The sequence below is a fragment of the Sphaeramia orbicularis genome, chromosome 3 (genome assembly GCF_902148855.1).
Source record: "Sphaeramia orbicularis chromosome 3, fSphaOr1.1, whole genome shotgun sequence".
In the NCBI taxonomy this organism is placed as follows: domain Eukaryota; kingdom Metazoa; phylum Chordata; class Actinopteri; order Kurtiformes; family Apogonidae; genus Sphaeramia; species Sphaeramia orbicularis.
In genome coordinates this window covers 42962548-42978823 of record NC_043959.1, presented here as the reverse complement: position 1 = coordinate 42978823, position 16276 = coordinate 42962548, and the positions used below count along the sequence as shown (strand labels likewise).

The following is a 16276-nucleotide window of genomic DNA, read 5'->3' as shown; positions in this document are numbered from 1 at the left end:
TCTCCATTTATAATGATGTTACCCTCTGCATTTTGCATTTCTCACTGTGAATCATGTATTTTCCTCTAGTTTATTTCCCATATTTAATTTAAATGGTCGTGAAAACTAAGAGTAAATTAAAATATTATTACATCTAAACAGAGATAAAACTGAAGAAAAGCTGACCTTTCAGTAATATACTGTATATCAATAACTGAACATAAACTAAGCGTCTCCATCCACTGTCATTGATTCAAATCCATGGTTTTTACTGATGAATCAATGTTGTAGACGATGATGGTGTTTCCACATTCACTACAGTGCCTCTGAACTGCCTCCAAACGGGTCATATCTGATGACAATGAAAAGATAACAAACTTCATTTTACACCAATTATTTACATGTATTTATAGGATTAGTGGATCAATAGTTGTTAAATATTTCAGATCAGTAGATATTTTTGGTTGCTGGTGGACGTTTGGGTCTTTATGGGTTAAATTGATTATATTATATCGTTATCCCCGTACATTCTACCATGCGCTACTGTTTGTCAATGTATTATGGTTCATTGTGGTTTTTAAAACTCAGTCTATTTAATAAATGATGTGGTAATGCTCAAGCTGACAATTTAACAATGCAATGAAGATGTATGTTTTCTTTAAAATACTTTTTAAAGCTGAGAATTCAAGGTCATAGTTATTTAAAACACCATGCTACACACAATTTGTTATGTGTAAAGTCTGTCTTAACGTCAGAATAGTTGAGAGCCAGAACATATCAAGTATGAGATGTGTGTGGGACTGCAAAGCAATTTCAAAGTTGGTTTGTGAAGAGAAGCAGTAGGTGCATATTTGTAGTTACAGTAAGGTTGAGGATGCAAGATATCATCCTACTTCCTACTGTTAAATCCAGGTTTGTAAGTTTACTTTGTCCTTCACGTGCTGATGCCTGTACATAATCTATATATTTGTGTGTTTTTCTCAACTGTGATATTAGATCAAAATTTAAGATCAATAACGTTTTGACACAGGAATTCAAGGTAAAGGTGGATCTGCATCAAATATCAGCTCTGAGCTCCTATTTGTTTGCATGGTGATGTTTGCAGATGATGTTATAATCTCTAGTGAGAACAGGGAGCAGGTGGAGGAAAACCTGGAGAAGTGGAGGTATGTGCTGGAAAAAAGAGTGATGAAAGTCAGCCACAGCACGACAGAATACATGTAGACATAATACATGAGTATGAATGACAAGAAAAGGAGGTGAAACAGTAAGGATGCAAGGAGTCAAATGTGAAATATTGTAATCATTAGGGTCAACTGTTCAGAGCAATGGGGAGGTTGGATTGGAGGTAAAGAAGAGAGTGCAGATAGGGTGGAATGAGTGGAGAAATGTTCCAGGGGTGATGTGTGTCAAATTAGCATCTGCACAAGTTAAAGGAAAGGTGTAGAGGACGGTAGTGAGATCAGTGATGTTGTACAGTTGAGGTGGCTGTAGGCACAGCTGAAGATGTTGAGATTTGCCTTGGGAGTGACAAGGATGGACAGGATTAGGAACAAACCCATGAGAGGGACAACTCAGGTTGGATGTTTTGGGGACAAAGTGAGAGAGGCCAGACTGAGATAGTTCAGAAACATGCAGAGGAAGGCTAGTGACTATAAAGGTAGAAGGATGATGAAGATGGAGCTACCAGGCAGGAGCAAGAACAAAGAGGAGATTTATGGATGTGGTGAAGGAGGACAGATAGGTAGAAGATGCAGGGGACAGAGTCAGATGGAAGCAGGTGATTTGCTTTGGTGAGCCCTAAAGGGAGCAGCCGAAAGTAGGAGTAGATCAATAACATAGCCCAGATCTTCCTTAACCTCCTGAGACCCAGGAAATATCAGCAAAGTACAAGATTTTTTTGTTTTTTATTAAATAAGTGCCTATATTGGAAACATCATGATACAACAGTTTGTTCAGATGCAGTTTTTAAAATTTTTATGGAAAGCCCTTTGTGGTGGACAGTTTTCTTTTTTCTTTTCTTTTCTTTTCTTTTCTTTTTTTTTTTTAATAAAGTTGTGAAACTCTTGTCCACAAATGTGGACAGAAAACCCATGGCTGGGTCTTAGGAGGTTAGACAAAAAGTAAAAGACAGTAAAGTTTTGGGCTTTTTTTCTATTTCTTTTTTTAAATTAAATAATTGTCTTAGTTGGAAACAGCATGATGCAAGTTTTTTTCAGATATATTTTTTATGGAATGTTCATTGCAGTGGACATTTCTTTTATTTATTTATTTATTTATTTATTTATTTATTCATTCATTTAAGTAAAGCTTGGCCCCTACAGAGTACAAAAATGCATTGCTGGCTCTCAAAAGGATATAGTCCCACACTACTACTATTTGGACCTACTCATCCTCAACAGGCTTTTGCACATTTACACAACAGTCAGACCGTGTTGTGACATTTCCTCTCCAGCAGGTGGCTGTGAACGCATCACCCTACACAAAGGTACCGTAGAAGAAGAAACAGCTCCGCCAGAAGCTGCTTAGTGGATCCAGCACACATAGGTAGTGGTCGGCGGTATCTGACTCAGGACCCGTAAACCGGATAAAAACATGAAGAACGAAGGCATAGAGGGCACTGAGAGGTTCCTGAGCCCGGGTAAAGGCCGCGGCCTGCGGGCTGTGCGGCACTTCTCCGTGGGGGAGCTGGTTTTCGCCTGCCCTGCCTACTCCTACGTGTTGACAGTGAATGAGAGGGGAGCACACTGTGAGCACTGCTTCACCAGGTAACTGGAGCCACACTCACAACACCTCAGCTCTCTGTAGTTGCTCTGAAAAACACCTCCTTAACACCTCGCCTCCAGTTGCTGGCTTTTACTGCACTCATGAAGAGAATGGAAACATGTCCAGTCCGGTGCTGGCTAACCTCACTACTTTGCTAGGTTAGCATTAAAACCTCTGGACACCTACCGAGCTGAAGTGGGTCAGTGAAGGCAGCTCACCTGACTGGCACTGCAGCATTTGTTTGTAGCAGTGCAGACACAATCCAGCATTTAATGGAAACATGCATGATCAGCAACCTCACTATGACTATTTAATCTAACATTAAAAATGCTACCTTTCCCATGGTTATACCCATGCTACCATGCGACCTGACAGTGCAGATTACAGTAAATATATTAGTTAAATGTGCACCAAACCCATTTTAACCTAATGTGTTTCGTCCTAGAGTCTGTTACACGTATTTATTGATCTTATGATCTGTTGCTCTACAACACAGGGATAAATACAAGTGCATGCTTCAATCTGTCTTTATTTTCCCTACATTTCAAGTTCTGTTTTCTTAGGTTAAGGCCTGTGTCTAAACTGAGCTGTCAGCTTGTGCTTGCATCACTAAATGAGTCTGAATGAATGAGTGCAAGCCTTTAAGTTCACATAAACATTAATGTAAGAGATGACAGAGATTTGCAAAGTGAAACAACCTTTAAATCTCATCTAAATTTTCACCTTGAGGGAGCCCCAGTGACCTATTAAATAACTGCCTTTTATGTTTTAAGTCAAAATGCCAAAGAAGGTCAAAGGTCACTGTTCCGTCCAGACAGAGTAGATATCAGTTTCCATTTCTTGTAAAAGAAAAAAAAAAAAAAAAAAAAAAAAAAAATGGCTGACGGACATGGTTTCTTGTCTGTCTTGCCATGTGCCATACAAAACTGGACACCTTTCACTGAGCATATTAAGAGGGGGAGGTATCATCCTGGGCAGGAAGTGTCATTATCTGTCTTGTTTTTGTGTTGAACTGTGCTTTGATCTGTCATGACTACAGCTTTCTAGTGTTCAATATCACTTTGCACTGGCTCCTATTATTCAGACTGATATGCACTGACTTGTTTTTTCGTTGAATTGGCAGCAACATGTTGTGTTTTGTCTCACTTCTCAACATTTTTTGCTGTGTTGAAAAATGTATTATTAAGTATTTAGCACTTTCTGCTTAATCTCAGCTTCTTGTCTTGTGAAGATCTGATGTACTATGACTGTTTTGAGTTGAATTAACACTCACACACACACACACACACACACACACACACACACACACACACACACACTTGCGTCCTTCCTGAACTGCCGTTGAGGTTTGTAGAGCAGTAAAAGGTTAGGGTGCTAAATATAGGTGTCCATGAGAGGGGGAGCCAAGAGATGAGAAGGGCAGGGCTCCATGTGTTCATTCAAGGGGTGACTGTGTGTGTACATTTGTTCCTATACAAGCAGAAACTGTGTGACTTTGTGTCACTTGCTGTAGTCCATCAAACATTTGTAACTTTCATGGGGCTGCAACTTACACTTATTAACCTTGTTGATTTAACTATTAGTTGTTTGCATATCTATAAAATTGTGATCAAGCATAGATCAGTGTTTCCCAAAACTCAAGAGGATGTCCTCAAATGACACATTACATTTACTGTCATGAAGGAGGAAAGAAATTCAAAAGTGCTGGAATCAGAGAATTGTGACTTTTTTGTTCCTCAATAATGGTTAAGCTATTATCAATATATTCGCAGTTTGCAATGAACATAAATGATTGACAACTAAACATAAGCTCTAATCTTTTATATTATGTGTACATCAGTTTCAAAATGGGCTGTTTGGCTGTGTAAGAATCTAATAAAATATGGAATTGCATGCAAAAGCACAAGTAATGAATAAAATAAGATTTGACATCTGGTCTATTCAGTTTTTTGTTGCATAATGATTTAACAGTGCAGCTATAGCTCATAGGAAGGTTAGGCTTTTTGTCATGTTTAAATATAGATATACAGTGTATTTTTTCTCCAGACAATTCATTTTAATCCTGTTTATGTAATGTTTTACTTTTCACTTTGTCACAGATTTTTCCACTAACATGTTACATCTTTGTGTCATTACAGGAGAGATGACCTTTTTAAATGTGGTAAATGTAAGCAAGCGTACTACTGCAATGTCGACTGTCAGGTAAGAGGTTTTCATGTATTTAGATCCTATTCCTGCTTCAGTGTTTCACTTTCAAAGAGAAAATAACAAAGCAGAACCAAAGCCAGAAAAATACCAATGCAAGGTGTAAATGTGCACCTAAACATTTTCCAGCTCAACTCCTAGTAAATTGGAGGAACATCTTGCTGCAGCGCTCCGCAGACCTCTCACTGAGAAGCTGTTCAGAAGAGCTTCTAGCGTTTGCAGAAACGCACAAAGAACAAGCTCACACTGCTGTTGCTATGACGATCTAGCCTGTCCACCCTCTGCCTCTGTCTAGTTTTAGTTCAGTCATACAAAAACATGCACGGTGCACTACAGGAAAGCTGAAGAGTTTTTTGTTTGAGGGGAAAAAAAGAGAAAAATGAGTGTCCTCGGCTGCTGATATAATCCTCTCACATAACAGATTTAACTTCTTGCTCTATTTGTTCATTTCATCACTCCATTTACATGTTTTTCTATGAATGGGATTATTTGATATAATAACTGATTTGTTTCCTCCTCCTCCTTTTGTGTGTGAGCAGAGAGGTGATTGGTCCATGCATAAGCCAGAGTGTTTAGCCATGTGTGCCTACGGGGAGAACTGGTGTCCATCAGAGACTGTCAGACTGGTGGCCAGAATCATTATGAAACAGGTCAGAGAAAAACAGAAGCATAACAAATTATATACAGGAATGTTATGCAATAAGTGAAATATACACTAGTAAGGTTAAGGCAACAAAAAAAATGTTCATTTCAGAATCTAGGAAATCCGAGCGTGCATTGTGGACTCTATTCTTGGTGCTCATGAAAATGACAATGAAAACCAAAGCAATTTAATGTGAAAGCAGCTAACTGTGTGAGGTTTGTAGCTCATAATCAAGTGAGTAAGCAACAGTCGTATTAGTTACACCTAATGTGGATTAGTTTTCAGTTCACAGTAAAAGAATTAACACTTAATTGGAAACTCAATCATTAAAGATAAAGGTTAGGTACCAGACCAAGCCTGATAAGAGTTATTGTGTTATATGTGACCAACCATCTGTAATGACTTCAGTGACACTTGCACATTTGCATGAATACTGTAACTGGTGTTATGTCTTAGATGTTCATTTAGGGCTTGTGTTGGTTGCTTGTTTTAACTAGGTCAAACACATCATAAAATGAAACAATTATAGACCGGCTGTGTTTTACATCAGTCCTTAAAATGTCCAGAAGCTATATACTGTTTGATATAGGTCTAATAAAGTGTAGTATTAGGTGAATTTACACTTTGTCTCTTGTGTTTCAGAAAGTCACAACGGAGCGGACTCCTTCAGAAAGACTTCTTCTGCTAAGAGAGTTTGAAGCCCGTAAGTCAGTGCATGAATACATGAGCTTGTATGTTTAGTTACATATGTGTATTCTTTTAGTTACAGTAAGTGTGCGTGTGTGTCTGTGTGACTGATCGTCTGTGTCTCTGCAGTTGTAACTGTGCGTCTATTAATAGAGTTTGCTGTAGGCTCCAGTCCTGGTTCTGTCTCTTTCATTCACTCCAACTCGGCAGAGCAGTGGGACTTAAATCCCGAGCGTCTGGGTGCTGTAATTTCATTTGAAAAATGACTGTCTCAGTGCCCTTTAGCAAGGCACTCATCACTCTTCTCTTGAAGACTTTGACTGAGCAGCTTGTAGTATTCATTTAGTTTTGCAAATGTAACTCAATACTTAACAGTTTAACGTTTCGTAGAGTAAGTTTATTCCCTCTTGCCGTTTTCCCAGTGTTCATGTTAAATTCTACACCTATACCACATAGGGTTGTAACTATGTCATGGTGTTTCGATTAATCGCGATTTTAAATGTCACGGTTAATTAATCGTCATGACTGCCAAAAACCGTCTCATAAAGTACAGTAGATTAAGAGCAGAACCAAAGACAGCCAATATGCACTTCCCGCACGGAACGAAAGCAACATTACAGAAGCACTGCATTCAACATTCCACGAGTGAAAATGACAGAGAAAGAGCAAGCTGACTGTGTGTCTCAGGGGGTGGACCTATTTCTGAATAGTCTTGACCACTTTCGTTTCCATAGAGTTTGCGTTTGCTACCGTCATCTACGCAGCTTCAGGCTACCATTGTCCAACCCATTCACAACAGTCGGGCTGCATAGCTTTAGTAGAGTAAGGCCATTCTTCTCCAGTTCAGACTGTCATACAAGCTTTGGGAGGGTTAACTTGTGAATTGATGCAGTAAATCTGCTCTGTTTGATCACAAGGCGAACTGCATAAAGTAGTCTGATGCACCTGTAGAGCAGGCCCTGTTCTGGGAGGGAGCAAGAGGGGGCAATTCCCCCTTAAACAAATGTCCTGCCCCCTCAAATGAAAGTTAGCAAAGTTTCAGGAGGTAGGGAAAAGGTAAATGAGCTTCACAACAGCGGGAGACATAGAGGAATTAGTAACACCTATCAAGTTTCACTCGCTTTCACTTTGCAAAGGGACGTACAGTCGTATGGTCTGTGCATATTCATTATGAGATATGTGCGGCACGGACCGCACCCCTACGTATAGACCCCCGCAAAATAATTGTAGTAGTCATGAAATAGCGATTATTTCTTTGACTATAATCATAGCGCCAAAATCTCCAATCGTTACATCACTAATATCACCCTAGTGTCAACTCCTAAGAGAGCACAGAAAGTATTTAAGTATAGTTTCAGAAATGTTGAACATATACAGAGTTTTCCCTAGGTTTGTGGGGGGCTTTAGTGATATGGTTGTGATTTGGGGTTGTGTGATCATAGGGTTTGATGTTATTTGATTAATTTCTCTGCATTTTCACATAGTATTAGACTATTCTTATAATATTTGTGACACAGAACATTCATACTACACTTATGCATGAGAAAAGCACAACAACAAGTAATCTTCTCATTTTTATGTGCCATGAGAAATAATAATCGCAAAATGACTATATTAAAGAATGGTGTAGACATCAAAGACTATCTGCTATAATGATTGGAAAATGTGATAGAGTTTTTTTCTTTCAGATGAAATCCCTCAGTATAATAAGGGCTGGGATATTGTGGCAAGAAACATTTACTTCCATTTTTGCCTACTTTGGTGCATTATAGCTGAAATTAACGAAGCAAAGCTGCTCTTGAGTTGCCCTAACCCAATTAAACTTTGTTAGTTGACAAAAGAACGCGTTATTCAAGACACACACCCATAAAAAAAACCTATGTTCCATGTCAGTATCCACAAATTGTTTTCTGTGCTATGCTTCATTTGGTATTAACATTAGTCTGAGCTGTTGTTATTGGCAGACATATGTCATCAGAGGATTGTCACAGAATTACCCTTCACACCTGTCTCTCACGCACATAAAGCAAATCTGTGGCCAGCTGCTGCCACCTGTGTGTGTGTGTGTGATTGACAGTAACGTGTTAAGCAGCAGTGATCTATTCTACATAGGTTATAATGGGGTTATAATATAAACACATACTAATAAAACTATGCATTAATATCATACCTTACTTTTTATTACCAGTAAATCATAGACTGGTGGTTTTTTTGTCACAGTGGTTTTCATTGGTCTGAGTGGAGCACTGTCTCAAAGACTTTCTTTACTCTTTTTCACCCCCTTATCTATTTTCTTCTCTCTTTTTTTTCCAGATTTAGATAAAATGGACAGTGAGAAAGATGAGCTGAACCAGGCAGATCTTGCAGCACTGCACCACTTCTACTCCAAACACATCAGTAACATCCCTGATGAACAGTCTCTCACTGAGCTATTTGCACAGGTAACATTAGAACACATTTTTATCAGAACAATGAGGTTCTCTGCTGAATCTTATTAAAATCTGAAGCCTATGCACTTCAGTGATACTTCAATCATTACACCTTTTTATTTTAAACTTTTCATTGCATGGGATGTCTGCAGAACTGCGGAGGCAGCGTCATGGTTGTGTACCTCTGTGGGAGATTTCCTTAAAGGACTGGTTTTAAGGATTTTTTTGAAATCCAGTTGTGAGGTTTACGGATGCCATCGGGGGGATTACTTCTTAAAAATTAAGTTTTTCTAGTATTTAGTTTCATTCAAGAAAAGCTGTGAAACAAACTGACTTTTCATAGAAATTACAAGCATTTACTCCCTAACAGTAAAGGTGTGGTTTACTTGGACGAAAACACCAGACAAATTTAGAGCAGTTCAATGCAATAGATGACACAAACTTTGTATAAAGATACAACACTAAAGAGTCTTTGTTCTCAGAAGGATTCAGGATCCTGGTGTGTGGTGTATTTGGTCAGGAAAGTGCGTCAGTGAGTTTTGGCTGAGACGCAGACAGGTGTTGACCTTTCTTGGTTTGCAGAAGGGCATCCTGTGTCACAACTCACCCAGTGTGTAAATACCAGGTGTCATGTACGTTGTGCATCTGTGCACACAGGTTCAGGTTATTGTCGGATACACAGGAGCACATGTTGAGTTGAAACCAGCGTCTGTACCACAAAGCCCACTGTGATTTGTTTAGCTCTTCAGTGTGTGAACTAATTTCTTTTTCATCTTCCTGTTGGGGCTGTTGTCGTCTTTCAAAGTCAAATGGATGAAAACAACTTTTTTGGCTTCTCATCACACAACCTCTTTTAATCTCCACTACCAGATGTCCTCCTCCTGTTGGCTGTGGTGTTATACAACAGGACAAATTTTATTGTCGTATTACTCACCCCTGCTGTTCTCATTCTGTTAGTTTATTTGTCTTCCCCTCATTCTTGATCTGTCTCCTTTACTCTTTTGTGTATTCAGGTTAACTGTAATGGTTTTACCATAGAGGATGAGGAGCTCTCTCATCTGGGATCAGCTGTTTTTCCTGAGTAAGTGGATAACGCATCATAATCTTTCAAAAATGTTTTGTCCTGTGTCGTTTTGCATCAACAATCAATGCACCATTCGAGCCCCATCCTTAACACCTTTTCCCTGTTTATACTAGAACATGAACATTATCGAACTACTAAATGTGATGCTTTGTTCCATCTATGATTTAATTCATCTGGCTCTTACTTTTATAATTGTCCTCTTTCCTTCTTACAGTGTAGCGTTAATGAATCACAGCTGTAACCCTAATGTCATAGTCACCTATAAAGGCACCGTAGCCGAAGTCAGAGCTGTTCAGGAAATAAACCCTGGAGATGAGGTAAACATCAAGTAACATTGAAGACCTCCGCTCACAATGACTAAATACTGAACAATAATGAAGAAATGGAGATGGTGTTAATAGTCGTATTGTGATTAATGTAATGTATAAATATCTGTTACTTCTTACACTCTCCGTGCTTCTTCCTTTGTAGATTTTTGACAGTTACATAGACCTGCTCTATCCAACAGAAGACAGGAAAGAGAGGTTGTTAGATTCCTACTTCTTTACATGCCAGTGTACTGAGTGCACCACCAAGTCTAAGGTACTGTTGACTCACACGGTTACATTGCATGCACTTTCTGTTTTGAAAAATAAATTTTACTGACTAAGTGTTTAAGGCCAGATCTCTCCCATTTGCATCGGTTCAGTTGTGTGACAGAGAAATGCAGCGGGTTCATTCTGTGACAATATTGTAGAGTTTGAATCATGCCAAAAAGAGGATCAGTGTTTCTAAAGTGTTAAATTTCTCAGCGTCATTGAGAGCAGCTGTGTGCCAGTCCCTTACCTCATACTCTTATATTTACTCGTAAATGTTGATGAATCCTTTCTTTAGAACCTATTTAGACACAAAGTGCTAGACTTACAGCAACAGAAGTCCATCAACTTTGCAAACATCTTCTAGTTATATGTTTGGAAACACTGCAGATTTTTTAGAAACATTTTTCCTTTGTCTGAGATTTTCCTGGTGCCGTTTCAGGCAGATGTGTGTAATAATTACCAGCTGTGAGGAGTTCCCATTGTGCAATTCACTGAAACCATAAATCAAACATTAGTATTCATACTGACATGTGAAAAATGGAAGTTGTCACCACACACCTTCTTCATAACCTCAAAAGCTGTGTAGTATAAAACCTAGACATGATGAATGCTAATCTACAGCTGTTTTCTATAAAAGTCTCTGTGGTGCTTGGGTGTTTGTTTGTTTTTTTTTTCTTTTAGGTAACCTCTCTAAATCTTGTCTTGTTAGATGTTTTACTGTCCTGAAATGTCTTGTGTCATTTCTTTCTGTCTGTCTCTAGGACAAAGCTAAGATGGAGATCAGAAAACTGAGCTCTCCACCTGAGCCGGGAGAAATTCAATCCATGGTCCGTTACGCAAAGAATGTTATCGAGGAGTTCAGAAGAGCTAAACATTACAAGAATATCCTCCTCGTGTGATTATGACCGTCTCTCTTTTCTCCCTTCTCAATTTTTCTGATAGTGTCTGACCTTGTGTTTTGTTTCTCAGTTTGTCTTCTGTGTTTATCAGTAACAGCCTTTTAGCCTCCTCTTCTGTCTCCACTCTGTTGTGTTTTCCTTGACTCTCTGGCACCTCCCAGTGAGCTGCTGGAGATGTGTGAGCTCAGCCAGGAGAAGATGGGGGCTATATTTGCAGACACCAACGTCTACATGCTGCACATGATGTATCAGGCTATGGGTGTGTGCCTCTACATGCAGGACTGGGATGGAGCTATGAGTTACGGGGAGAAGATTATTCAGCCATATAGGTAATACAACTTCAGCACAGATCTAATGTCTTAGAAACAGGGATGTACTGACTGCAGAATTCTTGGCCGATAGCTGATGCAGATTCCAATGGTACTTTCTGTTAATTTATTTTGTTGTTGCTGTTATTTATCCCCTCTTAACAAAGAAATGTTCATTAAAGAATATTTAAAATGGTTACTACTTTAAAGTCTTTCACTCCTTGATCACAATTATCTTAATGGAAAAACCTTTAATAGACCAACACATTCTTTATGTTCATATTGATATCGGCCAATATTTGTTGATATCAGTTAAACAACAAATTCTGTCTGCTGTTTTTTTTTTTTTTTTTTTTTTTTTTAAGTTTTAGATTGTGTTCTGGGTAACATTTTTCTCTTGAGACATTTGGGATATGCTAATATTATGCAATATTTGGAAACTTTTTGGACATGAATCATCAAGTGTGGATATACTTACAGAGTATTTATATTACAGTTTAGAATATAATTTTATGGGATTAAAGCAAAAAAACACTATTTTATAAATGGTAACATAATTACAGATGAGTCAGTCTGTAATAATGTCATTTTTGCAGAGATCTGGAGAAATTTAAGGGCAGAGACACAGTTAACGATTAACTGTCTTTAGTATACAGTAGTTTTACAATATAACACGTCATAGATTTGTGATATCTTGTTTCCTCAAACTTCTGCATATACAAATGATATTCTTTCCACAGTGTACACTACCCAGCCTACTCCCTGAATGTGGCGTCTATGTATCTCAAACTGGGCCGTCTGTATTTGGGGCTGGAGAGGAAAACGCAAGGAGTGAAAGCTCTGAAGAAGGTTTGTATTGAGACATCCGGACAAATATTAAAGTGGTATGAGTTTGATATTTTAATGATGAACTGAAGGGCTTTTGGGTAGGAAAGACGGGACTAATCTCAAAAATGTAACAGAAGATACATTAGTTGGAAAACTGCAGTCAGAATAATTTGAACAAATAAAAAAGATAACGAAAAGACTGGTCTGAATCCCCGTTTCTGTCTACAGGCACTGGCCATCATGGAGGTGACCCATGGCAAAGATCACCACTATGTGGCAGAGGTCAAACGTGAAATCGAGGATCAGAAGTAAAGGAGATGGAGCATCAAAATAAGAGAGGGACGGGCTCCGGGATGACCCACGATGAAAGCAGCAGCAACAATGAAAAATACACATTACACACAACTGCATGGCATGCATCTTATACCTCTCTGTTTTTAACTTACCTCACTCACTCTGTTTTTCTGCCTCTCCTCCGACTGGATTTATTTTAACTTCAGATGACTTTCTGTCCTACACCTCTGATCTATATCCTGTTAGACCTGGATTTAAAAGCAGGCACCCCAGTGTTCAAATGTTCGAAATGAAAAAAAAAACAAAACAAAACACATCTATACCTAAAGAGGCTGCATTTCTTCCATAGCATGGCATCCTCATATTTGGTTTGTATTGTTCAAATTTAATTTAAAAAATTTCTGCATCTCTGTACTAAAACAGTTACTCAAGAAGGATCACATCTGAGTGGAAAAACAGCTAAAGTTTCTGTGATACTGCCTTTTGGAAGAAACAGCTTTCATGGGACAGATTTGTGAGACCATTTTCTGATTCTGAGCTGAATTTTTATGCAGTTTTTGCTTCTATTTGTAAGTCTGTGGTTTTGACGGGACCCACTGACAGGCCATTTTACTTTTCACTGGCAGCATTTTCCACTGGAAAGCCTTACTCCAATGCGGTTGTTGTAAAACTCTACACAAACTGCTTATGGGGGGCATTACGACACTTTTCTTATCCAGTGCATTTTAATTCTGTCTCTCAGTTTCTGGCTTTACTGATTCATTCTTGTTTAAACTGTGAAAAAAAGATGACTGACCATGCATCAGGTGCTCTGTAGCAACTTAGCAGAGAATGCAAAGAGCAAATTCCATAATGAATAAGCAGTGGTTTGATTGGCTTGTCTTACAGTACTTTTTGCTTGTTTAACAAAAAAAAATAACAGAAAAAGTGTTGCATGTTTTATTGTTTGTATTGTGTCTTTTGTTTGTTTTTGAGTTATTGTTAAGCATTTGACCAAAATGGCCACGGGTTAACTGACAAGGAACCAGCTGTAAATCATTTACAATTTAACCTTATACAGGGGTGCTGAGCTGAGATCAGTTTGCCTCTTGAGCTGAAGAGTTGTATGATGATCTGACTATTGACTGTCTGTCAGAGCCCCTCTGCTCTCAGGAAATTAAAAAACACCAAAGGCAGCCCTGTAGCTTTTGTTGCCTTTGTCAAAAGATACAGTAATGTCCTTTTTTTATTGTATTTTCAGACTCATGAGTGCAGATATTCATCACACTGGGAGTGGATTATTAGTCACCGTAATGGCACAGAGATTCATTGATGGTGTGATGGGCAGAAAAGATCTTAATTCTGTATTAAACTGATTAAAAATGGAATGTAATTATTCTCAATATACACTTAAATCATTATTTTCAACAAAAAGGAATTAATTATCAAATTATGAAATATTTCTTAAGGAGGTTAATGCATCTCCCTTTAGTCTCTGCTTTAAGTGTGATGTAAATTTTTGCACTGTGTACACTGTATAGAATATATAAAGACCAGGGTCTAAAGTAACTGTTATTCACACTTCACAGAAGCATGTACTTCAGTGAGAGTAGAAGGTAGATACTTGGAATAAATCTGAGTAGATGGTGCTCTTCGAGGATTTAAAAACCAGTATTGAAAAAAAGGAGGACGGTATTATGAAATGTTTCTTGTATATCATGGTTTGGAAGTATGTCCTTTGTAAAACCAGGCCCTTCATTAAGGCATTACCAAGTTAGAGGCAACTGGACCTTCTGTTTATAGCTGTTAGAAATGTGACAGGCCTAAAAAGACTTAATCATCATCACATGGGCCTGATTTGTTTGAAAGGATCTTGTTTTGCTCCTGTTTTGTAAACTTTTGTGACAAAATGATGTCAGACTAACTTTTGTCAGTGGACGGTCAGCCTGCCTACATGGTCCATACCTTGTCATTAATGTCATTGTTTATTTTCATTGAAATGTTCATAGCTTCCCTGTTGTATTTAATGTAGATCAAATGATATGCACCACATGGAAGTGGAGTATAAGTGTTCAGTAGCCCACTGTCATGAGTTGCCTGTGGTCATATTCTGTAGCAACACCTGATGGGTGACTTCTTTCCTCACCTGCAAAAATGCATCTAGTAGGTGCCTGCCTTACAGCTTTGAATAGGTTATCCAAAAACAGCAACTCTGCAACACATATTTGTATGCTTTTATAAGGAAATGGATCAGGAAAAGATGGTTTTATAGACAGATTTACAAAAACAGATTCAAGCACTTCATTTCTGACCAGGAAGAAGTAAAATTCTTACTTCTTTTTCTCTTTTTTGATGTTTGTGATAAAGCCTGTGGAACAAGTGTTCAAAAAAAATCAGTTTTCTTGCTGCATGAATAAATCCAGTGTAAAGAGTAATGGAAAGGCCACCTTCATGATGTTTTCTGCTTTTTGTAACCAGCTGTTTTGTTCAGTTACCAGGCATGAATGTTAATTTAATGGAATGCATCAAATAAATCTGAGCCACTGATTCTTTCTGTAACCTATTCATAAAACTCAATAAACGACAGGATGGCACTTTGGCCTTGGTAAACTGATTGTTCATCAAACACAAGTAGCTAACCATGCAGTGTGACTTCAGTTTCAAATGGTTAACAGGTTCAAGTCTATTTTCTGCCCCGAGCAGAAAATGAGGACTACTAGTGACACCACCCACCCTGACTAGGGCAAGTGATTCAGTGACCATTCAATATTTTTTATTAGTAATAAGCAAGCCATCATACAAAAATTTAAAAATTCAGAATAGCCTAGTTTTTTTTTTTTTTTTGTATTAGGAACTGTCTGCCTCAGATTATTATTATTATTATTATTATTATTATTATTATTATTATTATTAAGAAGAAGAAGAAGAATTGGAAAACAAATGACAAAAGTTCTAATTTCAATGTATATGTCAAAGTTTTATTCCACATATCGTTTATGCTCATTTATACAATTGAATATTAAATCCTCCACAAGAAAGAACCTGTAAAGTGAATTTATTGTGCAGACAGTGTATTGAGGTAGATCTGGTAGCTCTCAGAGAAACATTCCTTTTGAATAAAATCCATTCTGTCACCAATTCTCAGAATCTCACATTTTTATCAAAAACTCTATCCTGAGAACTACAACCAGCATTTTTTACTTAATTTTTTTTATTAGTGGCTCAAACTTTGTCTTTTTTTTTTTGCTACTTTTATTCTGTAGGACTTCTACTTGTAGCCCAGTGTAAGTGAGTTTACAATCCCAATTTCCATTTTCTATATCTGTTAACCTCAAATAATATGTCAGTGTAATGTTTAAGTTGGATAAATTCAATTTTCAGTGGGTTTCTATTGAAGATGTTAAAAAAAAAAATTTAGGTCCAATATATTTTTTATTTTTATTCTGAGAAAAAGTCAGAATTCTGTGACCTTATTTATTTTAATTGTTTTCCAGTGGCTCTAATCCTCTTCCGTACAGTTCTCAATGTGGAAGTTTATAATAGTTTTTGTGTAAAGGTTCTTGGTCTTTGTTACCGAGTCCCACATGCACCTGCTCT

General features: G+C 37.8%; 1 protein-coding gene across 1 annotated transcript; it reads left to right on the top strand.

Annotated features, from left to right (window-relative positions):
- The first annotated feature begins 2476 nt into the window (after positions 1-2476).
- smyd2a (SET and MYND domain containing 2a) lies at positions 2477-15273 on the top strand. The gene is made up of 12 exons (XM_030131224.1): positions 2477-2747; positions 4884-4947; positions 5490-5600; positions 6236-6296; positions 8594-8721; positions 9723-9790; positions 10008-10110; positions 10265-10375; positions 11133-11253; positions 11425-11599; positions 12319-12427; positions 12635-15273. Exons 1-12 carry the CDS (start codon positions 2575-2577, stop codon positions 12716-12718), a joined length of 1308 nt encoding a protein of 435 aa, XP_029987084.1. The 5' UTR covers positions 2477-2574; the 3' UTR covers positions 12719-15273.
- The last annotated feature ends 1003 nt before the right edge of the window (positions 15274-16276 follow it).